We start from the raw sequence: 19,983 nt of genomic DNA on the forward strand, positions 1-19,983 counted from the left end.
CTTGGAGGACAGAAACTCAATCATCTCCCTGGGCAGCCTATTCCAGTGTCTAACCAATCTTTCAGAGAAGTTTTTCCTAATATCCAACCTGAACCTCCCATGGCACAACTTGAGGCTATTGCCTCTCATCCTATCACTCTTTACCCGGACAAGAGACTGATCCCCATCTTGCCACAACCTCCTTTCTGGTAGTTGTAGAGGGCTGTAAGGTCTTCCCTGAGCTTTCTCCTCCCTGGATTAAACAGCCTCAATTACCTCAGACGTTCCTTGTAAGATTTGTGCTCCAGACCTCTCACCAGCCTTTCTCTAGACACGCTACAGGGCTTTGTTGTCTTTCCTGTAGTAAGGGGCCCAAAAGTGAACAGACTACTTTTAGGAGTGGCCTCACCAGAGCTGAGCCATCTACCTGCTCCTGCTGGCAACAGTATTTCTGATACAAACCAAGATTCCATTTTCTTTTTGGCCATCTGAGCACATCGCTGTCTCATGTTCAGCTGAGTAACAACCAACGCCCCCAAGTCCTTTTCCTCTACAGTCTTCTACCCATTCTGTGCCAAGTCTGTGGTTGTGGGTTGTGTTGACAGGCTGTGTCCTGTTCTCTTTCACAGGAAAGAATTTTGAATCCTATCTTCCATAGCATAATAAGAGATTAAGATTAGATATTACAATAATGATATAAAGTACTGGAACAAGATGCATAGGAGATTATTGAATTTGTTCTTAAAAGATTTTCAAAATAAAGCAAGATTACAGCCACATAGATTGCTTGACCATAGCTAATCTTATCAAAGAATAACAAAGAGGTACTGCACATGATGGTTGAGCTAGATGATTAAGGTGGTCTCTTCCAATCCTAATGATTCTATGATTCTCAAGTCATATTTATTTAATCAGACTCCACTATGATGAACATTCATGAACCCCCACAAGTCTATGTAACAAGCAGGAGCTCTTTGTAATATAAACCTTAGGAAAAAAAAAAAAAAAAGCCAACACATAGCAAAAGCTAAAAGCTATTGAAAATTGTATTTGGAAAAATAAATAAATGTAAGAAGCTGCATCACTGCATATAAGACGATATTTTTCATGTACTGATTTCCACAAAGATGTACAGGTGAATACAAATTGCAGCAAAGCTTCAGGAACAGTTTAAAAATGCAAAATTAGTATGTTAATATGAAAGTCAAAGGAAAATGGGTAATTAGTATTCCACTAAGAAAAAGCAGATTTAAATAACCCCAACAATACTTATGTGACTCCCACTAATTACAGACTGCAGAGAAAGTATTCTGTCCCTAATCCATGCACAGGTTATAACTGAAATCTGAAAAATACACCAGAAAATCCACCTACCAACAAGTGCATGCATCTGGAAATTGATTGAACGTAGAGCTCAAACCTGGGATCCAGATGCCAAAAACTCACAACACCCCCAAGACAGGTATCTGTGACATTTTATTGCAGTTCAGTGTTTTATACAGTGGCGTACAAAGGTATATCAGAGCTGTACAAGCACAAGCATACAAGGGCAGGTTTGGCTGCCTTTCAAGTGCCTTGGATGTCTTCCAGCATCTGCTCCAAAAAATGCAAGTTTCCTGTAGGTTTGTATCATATTTGCCAGATCCAAACACAAATCCTGCAGATTCAGCAAGGTCTAAACTGGTCCTAACTGTCTGCTTTTAATCTGATGGCTTTCTCCCTTCATGTCCTGCCTGGCTGAAGAGTTACGTGATGAAATACGTATGGCTCAAGTTCTCACTGTGTTCAAGCACCTAAAACTGCCAACTGTTCTTAGAATTTACTCTAGCACAAGTGAGTTTCAAGATCTGATTCAAAGATCTTATTGTCTTGGCAGAAATTTGAAGAAAAAAAAAAAAAAAAAGGTATTTCTACTACATCAGCAGCAAAGAATCTCTTGCAGAGGTTTTAGTGGGATACTGCCAAGAGCAGCATTTGCGGCTGCTGTTCTTTTTCTTCCCTTACATACATGCAGTGGTCTATTTAAGCTAAACTGTATTTACAGCTTCTCCCCACTACTACTGGAGAATAAAAGCAAAAAGCAAAATATATTTTTAGAATTAAAAAAAAAAAAAGCAAGAAAAATGTTTAGTGCGTAGTCCAATTAAAATAAATAAATAAAAACAATTTTAAAATCAACCGTCAGTTTCATTCTGTTTCACTGGAGCACACGATATGACTGTGAAACAAGTATTCCCCTGAGGTGTGGACCTGCAATCTCTGCCCCAAGAACTCTGCTGAGCAAGGAGAATAATATTGGCCAAATGAGTGCATCCAGGTCACAAAGTGTCTCTAATAATCAAGTCGAAAAAAATCATACGGAGCTATTGACCCTATCACAATGTAAAGCTGGAGGATTTGGGAACATGTTCACACAATATAGCTTTGTGAACACTGTCTTTCCTCAAATATATTGGGGTAAAATAGACCTTCCACAGCCAGAACCTATTTATGGGGCTGACTTTGTTAAAAGCTTGATTTTATACAGAATAATATTGATGGCACAATGTGATATCACTGCTGGCTGAGAGGCTCAAGTGCAGCCTAGTGGAACAGTCCATTGAGAACATGTTAATAATCCACAATGATATGTGGGTTTTTTTAAGCCTTAACACAGATGAACAGGAACCAGGAGAAGAAGAATGTAGCACTGTTGACACTTGCAGCATATCAGGCTTGTGTCATATTTTGGAATCATCAGAGACTCAATAAATGGATTTCAGTGTTTAAAATTCTACACAGAAAAGAAGCATGCAAGCGCTACCAGTTGCTGTCAATATACTGCAGTAATCATTTCTAAAGCAAATGGAAAAGGAAATGTGCTTAGGAAACAAATCACATCCACTTCCCTCTAACATGAGCTTGAACAACGTTGTATACATTCTGAATGCCATTTTATTTCACATACACACTTTTTCCATTAATATTCACTAGGTATTTATACTATGAAGGAAACTGGTGCATACCTTAGTAGAATAGAGTTTTTCAGCCCTCACAATTCACATGCTACAAGATTCATCAGTCCAGTGTTGTTATTTGGTAGTCAGATTGTTAAAGAGCTATGCATTTTATGGCTGTTTTTTTAAATGCTGTTATACTGAATGCATAATAATGCTTTCTGTTTTTGAAAACAAGCAAACCACATACTTAAACCTAACAGAACCAATACAGTTAATTTTTGTAATACTACTGACTGCATTTTCATTTTAAGAGATTCATCTTCAGTCATTATACAGGAAAAAGAGTAAGATTTTAACCAAACTTTCTATAAGACAAAGAACATCTAGATTACAAGCAGTGAACGTCCTTATTTTTAAGTCTGTACACAGCAATCATTAGCAAGTATAAATAAAATTAAAATCTTAATTTTAAAATCTAATTTTGTTTTAAAATATAGCAATACTGAGTTAAACTTCAAGATACTGGCTCAGCTTTAGTTACACTGGCACAAAGTAACTGCTGCAAAGTAATCACAATATCATAAAATCTACAGAAATGAAATAATAAAAAAAAAAAACTCTCTGTAAGCAATACACATTAGTTTTCAACATTTTCCACCATTACACTGCCTCTTCATCAAAGCTCTTCCACATCATCTCACAACATGGGGAATGCAAATGAGAAATAAAAAAAAAAAAAAAAAAAAAAAAAAAGACAAACACGGAAATGAGGAATTTGACACAGAGATCAATTTTGTTTTTCCACATGCAGATGATTACGGGGCTCTCTGACTAACAACCCATTGACAGCAGACATGCAGAGCATGCAGGCAGGATGCACGGATCAGGGTGTGCACTTTTCCTCTGCAGGGGAATCATGGAGATGACAGCACAGAAGAGAAAAGGCACTTACAGTTGTTCTAGAGAGGCAAGTCCTTTAAATGCTTGCCTGTCAATTGACTGGATTTCATTCTTGTACAAATAGCTGAAACAAGAAACAATCAGTAATATTAGTACACAAACAGGAGCTACACAAAGGTGGGAAAGAAGAATTAAGTTGACACATGAAGACAGTCTTTTCACTACATATTAGGAAAAAAAAATACAAAACAAAAACTAAACACATACACATAAAAATACTTTGCCTTTGAAAATTCATCCCAAATGTTTGCCTAGAAAATCAAGTTATGGGGCCTTGCAGGCTATCACCTGGCTGATCTTTGGCTTCTCCGTTCTCACTGTTATGACTTATTGCTTCTCTGCCCCTCATTTTCTTGATGGGCTTGTCAAAAATCAAAAGAAATTCATCTTAATGGGACAAGATTGTGTCAGTTCCTTTTCTGGAATACAGCACGCCTCTTATTTTATTAAAACATCTCATGTGAATACTGGTACAAATATTTGTATTGTGACATAATTTGTCTTTTGAATGGACTTCAAGAACAAACACTGATATAAAGCCATCTGTGTCACCTTTTTAATATTGACCAAAAAAATGTACAAGTCAGAGTATTGATACTGCATCAATAAAACAGCATTATTTGTTTTATCCCATACAGAAGATGGACATTAGGTCCCCATTCATAATACAGACAGAATAAACATATGCAGAGTACCAGTATGTTCACAAGTGCTTTCTCTACCTTTTCCACAGAGCTATAATACCTGGTTCTAGATGGATTGGTGCATGTGCTCAAGTCTATTATCATCAAGCTTTTAATATTTACGATGGTTTAGTGAGAGAATGTTTCAGAAAAATCATACAGTTAGCTGATAACTGTAGTTTATGGGTTCAATGTCAGCCAATCTGTTTTTAGGCTGGGTTAGGAACAGATTCACAGTAAGAACTGTCATAATTATTTGACAAACGCTTTGAAACTGAGTTAATCAGGCATGGATGTCTGTGAAAAAAAAAGGGTGAAGAGATTTGGAACCAAAATTGGCTTTATTAGCTTTATTAGTAGTGTTTTTGACTTTTTTTTTATTGTTACAGCCTTCATTAACTTACTGCAGAGATCTTTTGAGGCAAAAGATAAAATATTTTCCCTGCTGGAACTAGTGGCAGCTTTTAAACTGGCTTGACAAAGGCTAACACTTTACAACAGGCCTCAAGAAGAGAAGTTGTAGGCATCATGACAACTTTGGGGAACAGCATGAAGTAATGTCTTTTCCTTGAATCTAAAGTTTTCTAATAAATCAGTTGCCAAGATCTGAACACAACAATATATATAGACTTTTAACAAAAATATGCTTCTAAACAAAACGTGCAGCACCTCCAATGACAGTATAACTAAAAAGCAGAGAGGTTGTGAGGCTTTTAAAATGTTCAAAAGACTGCATAAATTAAACCATGAAAAATAATACGGTCATATGAAATACCTGTAAAGACCTGGAAATTCATGTAAAAAGAGAGAGAACAGGTGTATTATGCTTATTTTGCATAATAGTGCATAGTCTTTATGCCTTTACTAGTCTTTATCTCCTCACTTTTCCTGTCTGAATGGTAAAAATTTCTACCTTTTTCTATAGTGAGAATTTTAAATACATCATTTCCTCTTACTCCTTAGAAAATTTGCAAGACTGAACAGTCAAGGCGCTGTTTTCCTTTCTTAACATGTCCTGCTCAGGAGTTTGGAAATTTCTCTTATTCCTCTGAGTGCAAACATTCTGATTTGACCCAGGAATGAGAGTGGCTTCAGATACCTTTAATAATCAATCGAAGAAATAATTTCTATTAGAATCCTTGCTAAAATTTCTATTTATTTATTTTTCTGGAGACCAAGTAAAGCAGAGTGAAGAATGCAAGTGGATGACTGGGAAAATGACTGTGGTTTTTCAGACATTTACTACCACACTGTCAAGAATGGAGTAGCCTTTTTTTTTTTTTTCTTTTTTTTTTTTTTCTCTCCTATGTTCAACTTTAAACTACATTTTTCTCCTTGTTGATCAGAAAGCCTTCAGATGCAGGACAGTCAAGTGACCTCAGTCCACCGTTTTTCCCCATCCAGAGAGAAACCCCAGCAAACTCAAAGTTACAAAAAGATATGCATGTAGTATGACAGACATGACAGCCACACATTTACTTAGCCATATGGATGTTTCCCTAAGGTTATTAACAGAAAGGCAAAAAAATATACTCACCTAATGAGAAGAGAGCAGAAAATACACTTACAAAAAATATTTGTGTTTCTAAAAGGCTGCTTTGCCTTTTAGAAAGGTACTTTGCAAACATTGCCCTAACCTTTAATATCTGTCTATTTATCATCCAGTCACATTAGCAGAAAAGTGATTTAAAGTAAAATTATGGACAAAGTAGTTAATCACTCTACCTTAAAGCTCTATTAACACAACTACATCACTGGAATTCTTCAAAGGATGAATAAACAGTGGATTAAGATGACAAGGTAACACATTATATTCAGATATTAGATTACTTTCTGAAAATTATTCCTGTTTTCAGAAGAGTTCACAAAAACAACACTTGCCAGAAATGCAAGTAAGGCTGACAATGTTACTGATCATACACTTTGGAAATGAACAAATAGGTAATCAGTTCTCAGAAAATCAGAAAGAAATAGTTTCAAATCAAAGATACTGTTACACTCCTTATGAAAGTTGTGTTTTGTGTTTTTTTTTTTTTTTTTTTTTAATGAACTGTATAAAAAGTCATGTGATAAAATGAAATTCAGATTCACATCTATTTCTTTGGGACAGGAGGAAAAAGAGAAGGTATTGACAGTATCAGATACCATGCAGTAAAACTGAGAAGTAAATAAAAACAGCAGAGAGATTAATGTAGAAATATAAAGAAGGTTGCTGGTGGAATTACCAAAATGAGACACAGAGAAATGAGATCAGTAATCACTTGTGGCATTCAAAGGAAAAAGTGACATGACCATGATAGCAACAATGACAGCAGAAGGCACAGAAGAAAACATGACATAATCTGATACTGGGAAAGGTAAGATCAGCGATTCTGCAGTTTGGCAAACCTACAACACCTCTTCTACCACTATGGCTTCATTCACCAATTGCAAAGCAAATATTGATCGTTCCTTCTACATATTTTCAGAACTGATACATTCCATACAGTCTCAATTCCCACAATCCCTAATATCTGATTCCTGATCTTTCCATTTCTCATTAAGTAAACGTGCCTCAATGTTTTACTAAATTTTTATTTTCCATTTTAATGTACATAGTTTCCTTCACACTAGCTTATATCTTACTGCTTTGTAAATGTAAAGTACCTTCTCTTTTTTCTGAAAAGTTCTTTGCAATTGCTAGGCTATATTTTATATTTTTCCATATATCTTCCTCAAACTCCCTTTCTTTTTATCTTAAGCTCACTTTCAACACTACTGCTTCCACATCCTACAGCTTCAAAGTGCAATACATCTCCATCTTCAATTCCCAATTATTTTCTATCTTGGAGAAGAAACAATTCAGGATCAAGAACAATCTAACAGCTTCCACAAGCTCACCAACAGCTACACTGCAAGACTGAGAAGCTTTTCTGTCTCCTCTTTCAGTAATAACTGAGTAACTCCATTAACTAAATAAGCAAAAAGTAAATTGAAAATCTCCCAGAAAGTCAATAAAATATATTCAGTTTACCACAAGTATCTCATATGAGCAGCAACAAATTTCAAAAATATTACCAACTATTTTGCTCATATTAATACAACTCTCTAAAAGTTTATTGTAGCCAGTAGCACTCCCCCTTTACAGAACAGGTAATGTAAGATCAAAACACTACACATCATTACTTAAGTGCAAAAGAAACTGTGTTATGGATGAGGTCCAATCTACTATTGCTTTTTCCATCCTTTCAAAAGAACCAGACTGCCAATACTAAGGTGCAAGAAATCAGAAAGAAAGAAAGAAAAGCAGAAAGATGTATCCTTTCAGTTTCACAGCAAAAAGCTGATAACATCTGAAACCTTCTGATTTATATATGGATTCAGACCACTTATTACCGCAAGCAGCATAAGACCATATAAAAATTTTGCATATAGTAATGCAAAATATGTTTATAGAGTTGTCATTATTTTGATTACAGAAAGAACAACAACAACAAAAAAAAAGTCTAAAAAATAAGCTTCCAAAACTGTATGTGCAATTTTCTTTTTATAATTTAGGGATCAGCTTTTACAACAATTAGTATTTTTAATGCATAGAAAGCTGAGAAAATGCCACTGTCTGTTAAAATGTTTTCCTACTGACCGATAATTCTGAAAACAGGTGCACCTCTTAAAACTATGAACTCAATTTCATAAATGAATAGTGCAAAAAGGCATTTGAAAATGCAGGGGCTTCTTCGAGAATTCTCCAAAAAAGTCTAAAAAAGAAAAGTCCGTGAGAAACAAAAACTTTCTAATATCTGCAAAGCCTAAATTTTCAAAATTATTCATCACCTAGCACAACACCATGGGCTAATAAACTCATTTCATCAAATAGGATGATGAAATGAGTTTATTAGAAGAAGAAAAGTTACATCCATATTATCTATAGGATCAGGCCATCCAAAGCCAGTTATTCTGGATGATTTTACTGTACAGTACTAGATTCTGAACAATGTTTTTATCTTTTTAAGAGCAATATAGTCTCTCCCTCTAATTTCTACTCCAGTACATTCCATTGTGAAAAAAAATTATTTCCTTTGTTCCATAGAATACACTTCACAAGGGCTTAATGAACTGAACTTTTCACAGCTAAACTGTATTTATTTGGTATATTTCAGCTTTCTTGTGCTGGTATTTGAACATTTTATAAATGTTATGGCTGTACAATTCTGTAGAATATTTATATCAATTCATCAAAATAGGCAAAAAATCTTCTTAAATACTTTAGCAAAATGGACAGTGGTTTTACAGAATTGAATGAACTACCACGTTTAACTTCATATTCAGATTTTACTGGAAGAAGAAAAGATCTCCACTTAAAAACATAGATATTGTATTAACAGACATTAATGCATAGGAAACAAACAATAACTCAGTTAACTCTGTTCAGCCTTTTATATCCATTTTATCTCAGATTTACTGCAGCTTTGCAGAAGCAAGGATATGTAAATAAAGAGCTAATAAGATCTGAGTAATATTTCTGCACAGCTGCTGACAACCAAAAGAAATGTTTTGAATTAAGAGACCTTAAGTACTCCACTTATATTTTGTATCTCAGGTTTCAAAGCACCAGATCCATTACACAAACATGTTTTGTAAAAAATATTGCCAACAAATCATCATGGACTTTCATAATTTATGGAGATAGTTTGTTCAATATTATTTTTTTCTCTATTTCTATAGAGAGTAAACAATTTTATTATGGAATGACAAGACATGAAAAATAACACTAAGAAATGTGATCAAATGCAGCTCTGAAAACCAAACAATGTGCCTGCACAAATTTATGTGACTTTCATTTTTCTGCCTTCTCCCAAATCCCTAGGTTGCACTTTTAAAACTATATGAAAAATTAAATTCCTGTGTTGTTTCCAAAATATTGAAATGTTAAAGCAACCGGCACTATAATAAAGGCCATAACCCAAGGCAGTGGAGTGATACTTTTCCTTATGACACTACAATACCTATGTTCCATATGGTAAACAGTAACTGGAAAACCCTTCAAAATCCACTGACTACAAACATATATTGAAATCCTGTATTAGGAAATCACAAACCACCAACTTACAGAAAGATTCACAGTTGTCTCCAATCCACAAACAAATTTCAATCTTATTCAAAGCAGCTTATCACGTGAGATAGCAAGTCAGATGAAAATTCAATCTCAGATTAAAACGTTTTCTCATTGAAGATACTCAGTTATATATTGATAAAAAAAAAAGTGACATTCATTTAACTTACAGATATTTCAGATTTTCGAGGTCTTCAAATGCCCCACTAGGTATTCTTTTAATTTGATTGTTGTTTAGAAGCCTATAAAAATAAACAAACATATGTTTATTTTAATATACAAGAACAGTAAAAACAAAATGTAAAATAGCGGGTGTAAATGTAGCGCGTAAACTGAAAAAGCAAAACAAAAGTCTCTTTTGATACCAGTAACTTTGAAGAAAAAAAAGCTGCCTTGCACTGCCACTGCCTTAGAAGAGGAACGTGTGGAAAAATTAAACAGAATTAAAAAAAAAATAAAATCTATAAACTGGAACAGGCTTTCTTTTTGTAGATGAAGGAAAAATTCCTGGTGCCACAACTACACAGAGGGTCTTACACAGAGTGGAAACATCTTGGTAGAACAGCTTTGGGGGAAATATTTTATTTTTTTTCCTCCTGGCGTGAATATACAATGCAATATTTATTGATAACATGCTTTCAGAACAAATAGAAAATAACAATCCAGAGTTAACTGATACCACTCTATTCTATTTGAGATCACACATTTCCATAATATAATTCAAATTTGTAATTCTAAATAACTGTCCATGTGAGTTCCACCTTTTGGCTGCTAATATATTAGAGAACAGAAACTGTATTATGGGTGTGTAAAAATGTTGTTTGCAATACATGGTCTTCACTTTACATAGCATATGTGCTCATAGAAATATCAGTAAAAGCAAGCTCAGTAGGAACTATATTTTCCAAATTCTGCCTTCAAGGCTACCACTTTGAAGAGGAATGCTCAAGACTTACGAAACAGAGATTGCCAAATATTTTTTTAACTGAAGCACGTTCGAACACCTGAATATTTGAACAGGTTTGTTGTGACTGCATGATTTAATGTGTGATATTACACTTAATCTTTTAGCAAAACTTGGAAGAAATATATATAGAAGTAAACTTTTACATTTTTCATAGGTGCAGTTAAATAGAGAAAAAATTAGGATGTCAATAATTTCGTTTTTTGTTGTTGTTTTTTTTTTTTTCTATTTCAGTTGACAAATACCAAGTTTCGCTTTCATATACTTTGGACCTAAACCTTGCTTCCTTCACCTGTGTAAATACTACAGCTAAAATTTATGAGACTATTTATCTGAGAAAAGTTAACAAATTCGGCACACTATAGAGTTCATCATATTAAATCAAAAGGGAAAAGTTGAAAAATAACTTACAATGTATTCAAGTTTTTAAGCCGTCTAAATTCTCCAGGCTGGATTTCTTTAATCCTATTAAATCTTAGATCTCTGTAGAAAAATAAATAAATATGTTATTAGGAACAAAACAAATAGAAATGAAATATTTTTTGTATGAAAAACTGAACTAAGCACAAGTTTCCGGGACCACTGCAACCGTCCTCCATCCATAAACCTTTGGAGGAAGGGAGAAGCAAAACAATTCCACACTGTTAGGAAGAGGATTCTCCAAATGCAGCCTTGGTTGTCAATGTTGAAGGCTGCATCTAGGCTCACTGTGTGTTCATGAAGTATGTTCCCTTCCATAATGAAGGACCTTGTAATAGGTGATGGATGTTCAATTCTGCTACAGATGAGAGAGAGACTCGATGAAGAGATAAGGATTGGAGGAGAGGGGACGGTAGTCAGTCTGTTCTTTGTCCTGCCGTTATGCTCCCTAATAAGAGTCACTGCTCATCTTTCTTGCTTCAAATAAACATTTTAAGTTTCAAGTAAAATAATCAAAAGAGCAAAAATTCAATATTGCTGAACTGAATGTTGAATACTGAATATTTTCCAAAAGACTCAAAACAAGCTCCTAAAGAAGAGGAAACTTAAAATTTTGTTATATTTCTTAAAAAAGGTCTACAATTAAAACCCAATGTTTATCCAAACTAAGCACTGCTAGAATGCAGAATGTCTTTTTAAAGATAATAGATGTCTAAAATTCATCCATATGGAAAGCAAGTCTACTCCCTGCAGTGTAGGGAACAGACTTATAAGTAAGCACTTAACTTCCATGAATGTAACAGACCCCATCCTCCATGTCAGCATTAAAACAAGTACAATTTTGATGTGTCAAATCCATTCTACAGTATTTCACTATGCTATCTCTGGAGTAGCAACATCAAGCAAAATAATTCATATACTGTGCATCCCAAATCCTGACAATATTTGCCTTCTGATATTAACCTGCTGAGATTAAATAATGTTTTAAGTCGTAACTATTTGCTTTCATTCTGCACAAAGGCATTCATGCAGCCGTAACAAAATGCTGCATCCAAATTTCCACTAGAGTCCAATGAACTTGGTAACAGAAACTATCTGTAAGCAAAATACTTCACAGAAAGCTATGATGACAAAAATACATTCTTATAAAGATTAATTATGTTTTGTTTAAAGTTAATATTACAGCTACACTAAAACTGGAAGAAAAGAAAAATCCAGCAAATCAATGTTAATGTGACTAAATTTGAGAACTAAGATTTTGATACATTCCTCCAAATGAGAGGTCTTCCTTCAGAGGAAGTAACACCTCTTATTGCTGAATTGTTTTCATTAAGTTTTCATCACAAAATTCTCTACAATAAAGAATGAAGCAGATTGCAAACTGTTCAAAATAGCTCCTGCTCAACCATTTCAACCATGCCATCACCTTCCTAGTTACTCTCAAAAGCTTGCTCCCTGTCTATTCGCTTCTCTTTCACCCTCATTCTCTTCCACCCTCGCCCGTCACCCCCACTTCTCTTTTCACTCTCATACAAACCAACTATACCCCCACTGTGTGCTGTGCTCCAGGCCTCCACAATCCTGACAGCCACCAACCAGCCATGTGGCATCAGCAGGCAGAAGCCGCAGCCCCAAGCAGCCCACCTCCATTTTTACTGTCATTTTTTTCACCTTCCTCATCAGTTACCATTTATCAGTGAAATAAGAAAAAAAAAAAAAAAAAAAAAAAAAAAAAAAAGCAATAAATGGAGCAATCAGTAAAAATTATGCCCTTGCAATGGCAGCATGGGATTTTAGGATAATACAGTAGTTTTCAGATAAAAATCCAAAAGTGATTGTCATGCTTTGAGTTCTTCAGACAAACCTAATATACCTAGCTCCTAATTCGCATTTTGTCTTTAACTATAAAGTTCACAGTGAAAACATTTACTACTTTCAAATTTGACCTAGATCTGACACAAAAGTACATTTAGGGAAAAGCCTGCTACTGCAACTTTCTGTATGGAATTCTCTGGGGTTGTGGTCCTCTTCTTAAGCTTCTTTCTTCAGGCTAGTTCTCCCTAAGTGCTTTGCTAATATTATCTCTCAGCTCTCAGTCACAAACAGCATCTCAGCTACTCACGGTAAGCCGCCTACTCCCAGGATTACTTTCCTGGCCCTGTATCAACTGCTCCGTGCTAACTTGTGGAGCACAAGCAGGAAACATTTGAGTGAGCGAGAGGCCGCGGGGCCAAGAACGTGCCATGGAGCACACTGCACATCTGACACTTGGGACACCCTGGAGGCACACTCCTGTGCACTGCCTCAGGCACACAGCAGCGTGCAGCAAAGCTGGTGTGTGGGTTTTGTCATGCAGGTCTGGTTGTACAGACCTACAACTAACCACAAAATCAGAAGCCCTACATAAACAATCGGTTTCATGTGACACAAAATGGTGAATATTCTGTGTCTAATTTGTTGAACTATCTGAAATGATGCCTCTCATTTATACTTTCTTTGTGATATGTAAAATTTTAACACAAAGTATTTGTTTTCCTTTTTGTGACAAAGAGTTCCTGTTAACAAGCTGGTCTGCAGACCTTTTCGTCTGGATGGAAATTATTAACTTTGCTCCTCATAAATCACCCGTTTGAACTAAACGCATCCATTAGTCCCTTCACTTCTAAGGGAAATCCATTCTTAACAATAAGAAGAAATTAGCAAATCTAGAATAATTTTTAACAATACTTCTAATTCAACAAAGAGAAAGCTTCTGTATGTATAAATGATAAAGAACATTATGCAGATCTTAATCCCATATACAATCTAATTTTCTTGTGGCAGCACTCAGCACTCCACAATGCCTTGTCTTAGTTTGCCGTGGCAGTGCTCAGCAATAAAAAGTTTGAGACCTCTTAACATACTCTGATGTGAAAGGCAACAGTTGGGCACATAAATGCAACATAAGTTTAAAAAAGCATTCTATAAGATAAAGCAATATATACCAAAAGGCATGGATGAATACTTAAGAGTATGAATATCACAGAGTAGGATATACAGTGAGCTATACAGCTTTCAAATACATTGAACGTGAACATCCAGCAATTTACTGACACAGGCTGCCCAGTGAGGTTGTGGGTACTTTCAACCCTGGAGGCATTCAAAGCCCTGTCGCACAAGGCTGTGAGCAACCTGGTCTAGAGGGAGGTGTCCCTGCCTATAGCAGGGGGTTTGAAACTTGATGATCTTAAAGGTCCCTTTCAACCCAAATCATTCTGTGATCCTTTTAATCAATTGTAATATACCATCATTTTGCATAATTTTTTCTTGTCCAAGAATGAAAATACCTACTTTTTGACTTAATATAATTGGAAGCAATCAACAGTGCAAACTAAATGCTGTTTTACAATAACATATGTTAATCTTGCTCTGGAGGACTGTTTTTTCCAGTGTACTGCTCTCATTATAATGAAGTATAAATCAGATACATACCCTCATAGTAAAAAGCATTACATGGTAACAAAAAAATTCCCCCAAAAATATGACTACCAAATTTCATCAGAAACAGCATCTGTCTAAACAGAATACAACAAGTGCCTCAAATTTACCACTGGGAAAATAGAGCAGCACACTTAAATCCAGATTTGGATCAGCGTTTATATTGGCCTGTCATACTAAAAGCAGCTGATTTCAGAGCTTTGTTTGTAAATATTTGAATTTGGGGGGGGGGGAACAGTTTGGATGAAACAATCATATCACATGCTGATGCTTGAAATGCGCTGCTGACATATTAATGACTTCATTATATTGATTAAAAAGAAAATACTGCAATATTTACAAATGAAATCTAACTCTAAAACTTCATTATCAGTGAATGAAAGTACCTCACTGTGCCATTTCACAAGCTAAATATAGTATTTCAGCATCAACATAAAAATTATTAAATTCAATTACGTCTTAAATCAGATTGATTTCCTGAGTTCAAAAGAAACAAAATCACCACAGCAGCAATCTAGAAATATGTGGGATGATGCTACTATCCTAAGTATCTTAAAAAGTGAAAGATCTAAAATATGAAATTTGGACCATAAAAGTATAAGCCATATACCAAAATCCTACCACAAAGGTAGACACTTAAAATCTTCAGTGAAAACTACTTATTTAAGTAGTTTTCCTCTAAAACTGATGGTAAACTGTACAGTAACATGATGTTTATTAGTTTAATATGGTGAATTAAAAGGAAACAATGGCTTTGGTTTGATAAGAATCAGCAGGAATAATGCAAAATGCTTCCAAATGATGATGTTCTCTCTGAAACTGAGAGATATAAAAAGTCTGAAGGAGATCCAGATTTTAAAGACAACATATTATTTTTATCTGCATGATATATATTGAATCAAGAGAAAAGTGCATGCTTGTATTTTTCCTTTAAAGAAAGAGAAATGTAAGAAATGATGAATAAATATCAGTAGATCTACTGGATTTAATAGGTTTTATTAATAATCTATTTTAAAGAATGACCATTACATGGACCATTTGTTTACCTCTCTTCAGATGTTCTAAAAAACTATGAATCGTCATACGTGTATCACTTTGCTACCAGCACATTCAAAAGAATGAAATAAGAGAAACACATTAATTTTTTTCCAATAGCTGAAGATTAATTACAACCCAGCAGAAATAACCTATACCATAAATGCCAAACTACTATGTTTCTCAACAGAGAACAAAAGAACTGCAAATGCCAGCAAGACTATATTGCTTATGTCTACTTTATTCTTATTCTTTTTTTATTCAAGGTCATCCCAGCAGGAAATGAAAAACAGCCATCAGCATAGTAAAAACATTCAAACAGAGCAGAGCATGAAAATTGCACAAAAGAGGTTATATAATCAAGTCAGGGCAGTAACTGGATGATGTCAATGGCACTTTAATGCTGCTTTAACTACTGCCCTGTAAAAAAAAAAAGTGTCACTTTGTTGAACAAACAAAGAAAAGTCCACCACTTTAAAAAAAATAAAAACAAAACCCACTTTCAGCTGTTGCACTACTTATATTAATCCTCACTACTAGCAGCATGACATTTTCTAGAATATGAAGACATTATTTTTGCCTGATTTTAAGATTTAACCTTAGTGATTATTTTAAAAGTAAAATTATATCCTTTCCTTAGCAATTCATTTTCTGGATGAATTCTACCCCAGTCTAGTTACTAAATACAGTATGTGATTTTCTCTCATTTGAATTGAGAGTTTTTATTGTGTGTACATCAATACTGTGCGCATAAAATAAAGCCACCGTGCCTTTAAATGGGAAACTTTTACACTGTAAGTGGCTATTATAGCCAATAATATTTAGCATGCTATAGTTGCTATATGGTACAAATAGGTAAGACTTGTTAAAATTCACTCCAAGTTTCTGTTTTAAAAATACATATCTTTATCAGGTGTGGTTTTGGTGAATGGAAAGCTCATGATCTAGCCTTCTCCAAGAGCTAAGGATTTGTTTTAACTAACAATTATTTTGCCATTAGAGTTGAAAGGAAAACATTTAAATGTGAACTCAATGAAACGCAATGCAGTATTGTCTTACTAAGTCTGTAGATCCCTCTGCTGTCCTTGTTGCCAATTTTTCCAACCAGCTATGCAGTGCTTTTAATAAGACTCAAGCAGGATTTGCTGGATCAAAGTTTTGGGTATGTAGGCTTAATTGGCGAGAATTACATGCGGAAATCTTATTTCAGCATGATCTTGGCTCATTGTCTTATCTACCCTCAGACTTTTCAAAAATCCTATACTCCAGAAAAACTTTACATGGAAATTTGAAGTTTTACAATTATGTCTAATTCTCATGCTATATTTAAGGGGGAAAAAATGTTTTATTATTGAAGGATGTAATGCTGTTTGTGCATCTTGAAGAAATAACATGGAAAAGTGAAATCTATTTTTTTTTCCCCTCAGGGCATTTATTTTATTTCTAAAACTAAATAATATAAAAGATATAAAATATAAAAGTATAGTTATGACTCAAGATATTTGACTAAATATCCCCAGCAAAGGGCTGCTTTATTGCCCCTTGCTCATGCTGTACCCAATAAAATAGAGCAGGATAGGTGTGCATGATGCTGTGTTAACAAAAGCACCTGAGCAGCTTGGATCAAGAAAAGAGTGAACTGATGGCTGGCAGCCTGTATTGTAAAAAGATAGCACTACACTGAAACAGCTTCTTTTCAGTTTACTTCTCAATATTTACAGTTTCAAATGTACTTCTAAATCAGAAAAAAAAGAATACTAAAATTATCCCCTGCAATACACTAAAGATGTTACCACGAAAGGGAAAGTGACAAGTGCATGGAATACCAGGAATCACTGCAACAGATGTTGCACTATTTAGTTTTACAGTTAATGGTTATCTAAACTACTACAGTGAAAATCCCCTCAAAAGTACTTTTTGAAGCTATGATCATAAATTAGTCTGTTCTCAACTACCATTTTACAAAATGTTTTTGCATTTTTATGTCTCACAAAGACACTTAAGTCTAAATTTTCTCTCTGTGAAATACTAATATACTCAGAGGAAAGAATTGAAAGCCAGAAAGAAAGATTATCACCCTCTGACCTCCCACACAGGACATGTGCCAGAGGAGTTTCTGTCTTAAGAAAATTATTTCTGATAGAGCTGAACCATGAGTTTGAGAACAATATAAATCCATGATCCAAAAAGACCATCCATTAGGTTTTCTCCTGACTCAATTCATTCTGGTAGTTAATTCAGTTCACTGATAAAAATGGGTCAGTCTAACTTTTCTTTGTTTTATGGATTTATCTTCCCCCTTTATCAGATTCCACTTATTGGAAGTAAACAGCTTTAAGAGAGAAGCAGTATTGACTATTTCTCTTAAAGTAGGTCCAGAGGAATTAATTACTCAAGTTCACATACTTGAACATGGGAAGGCAATATATATATATATTTTTTTTTTTTTTGCAGTAATTATTAAAAGTAAATAAGAATAAATTTTAAAAAATAAAATCCTAAAACACACACACAGAAGAGTGGGCAGGAAAAATATATATACATCCAACCCTTCGTAACAAGGGTTTTTCTAATTTTGCTCAGTGGAGGATCAGTTCTTTCTTTCCTGTTGGGAAAATGGGTTCAGGTGCCCTACGAGCTAATGCCTGCATACTCAAAGAAAATACTCACTGTTACAGAAGACATCTGTGTTTCACCCAAGTAGCAGAGGTCAGATCCCTTCCTAAGCCTCCTTGTACCTTTCCATTCCAGCACCTCTCTACAAGACTACTCAGGCCACGAGGCTGAGGGCACTGAGCTCTAAGCTGACACTCACAGATCCTGTAACTGAAAATCTGAGTATGAATGACGGCTGAGAAAGAAGTAACAGATGCAGGAGAAGTAAGAAATAAGAGTGAGAAGTGTAATTTTTCCAATCGCCACATTTTTTGGACTTGTCTTTTAACAGGGAAGGCAGCTTCACTGATGCACTGCTTGTTGAGCTCACATTAATTAATTACATCAGTGAATAACATTCAGTATCTACAACACCAGTGACCTTATTAAAGAATGTCTCTTTTGCTTCCTTCAATTCAAAATGTCTTGTGATACAAGACCAATGTCAATCCAAAGAATGTGGAAAGCTGAAGGAATCACCGCAATGAAAAATAATATCTAAACTTTAAATCAGAAGCCTCTATTAATCATAAACCCATCTGTCACTCCTCCCCTTCTACTGTGCAGACTTTATCAGAGCATATTTCCAACCAGTAAGTACTTTCCAATAATACATTACTGTATTATTAATACAGTATTAATACAATACTGTACTGCATTCAGACATACTCAGGGGTGTTGTTAGAATTTATCTGGATGCTTCTTCTCACGGAATCCAAGGACATTTTATCAGTCACACAGAAAGCACTGTTGGTTGGCACAAACAGTAGAAACAAAAACACAAGTACAGATACTCAGCTGCAGCCTGCTGGTGTCATACAAAACGACAGCTCTTCCTTCTGCTACAGAGAAAATCCCAGGTCACCTTGCTGCAAAAGCAGTGGCTCTAGGGACTGGATTTTCTGCTTCCTGAGGCTAATGACAGGAGGCCAGAGTAGATAAATTTGCAATTTTCTTGTTCTGCTTTCAGCTCCTTGTGCTCCTGGCAAGGCAAGAATGGGGAGTGACAGAGTTGTGTTACAACTCTGCTGATATTTGTCTCCACATTCCTCATCAGCACAGACAGTCCTAGTATAAGCATCACTGCATTTCTCCATCAAAAGGGGGGAGGAGTTGTTTTCTGCCTATGAAGAGCATTATAAGCTACACTTACAAGAAAGGTTACAATCACGAAATATCCAATGTAATGGCTCTCTGGAAATAAAGATCATTCCCTTCTTTCTTTTTCCTCTTGGTATGTCCATCCTAGCATCAACATAAAAATCATCATTAAAAAAATTCAGACAAGTTTAGAGTTATTTGCTATATCACCCTACTACTTATTTCCCACTTCTGCTTCCTAATCATTAGGGAAAATTTTATGTTTCAGAAAACATGAAGAGAATAAATAAAATATTACTAGGAATTGTAATACTTCATATGTGTAGAGTCAATTAACACCCACCACATTTTACGTTCGACAATAGAATCCAACTAGGTAAAATAACTGAAACTTCTTTTCCTTTTCATTTCTGATTTCTCTACCAGAAGTAAATGAGGATTGACTAGTTAAAAAAATGCTGGAGATTGGATAACTGCAAATTATAGATATGTCTGAAATTCCCAAATCAGTCTTTCTAACCTTGCGTATGTTTCCTGTTATTTCAAATTCCAGTGGCCTCAGGAGATCACATTTACTTGTCATAAGTCATGCACCGTGTTTCTTGCAGTTCTAATATTGCCAGACTAAGTCAACAACTAATTAAAAGGCATTTTTTAATGTTTCTGTAATTATTTCAT

At 34.9% G+C, this 19,983-nt stretch overlaps 1 protein-coding gene across 1 annotated transcript in view; it reads right to left on the minus strand.

The window, feature by feature from the left end:
* The window catches only part of PXDN (peroxidasin), a gene marked incomplete at both ends in the record, with an annotated part of 75,398 nt that overhangs the window by 39,230 nt on the left and 16,185 nt on the right, over positions 1-19,983 (minus strand). The window contains 3 exons of the mRNA XM_079550556.1: positions 3,871-3,942; positions 9,824-9,895; positions 11,029-11,100. Of these exons, the coding sequence (XP_079406682.1) occupies positions 3,871-3,942; positions 9,824-9,895; positions 11,029-11,100 (216 nt within the window). The remainder of the gene's footprint in view (positions 1-3,870; positions 3,943-9,823; positions 9,896-11,028; positions 11,101-19,983) is intronic.

Source organism: Tetrao urogallus (assembly GCF_951394365.1).
Source record: "Tetrao urogallus genome assembly, chromosome: 2".
NCBI classification, from domain to species: Eukaryota; Metazoa; Chordata; class Aves; order Galliformes; family Phasianidae; genus Tetrao; species Tetrao urogallus.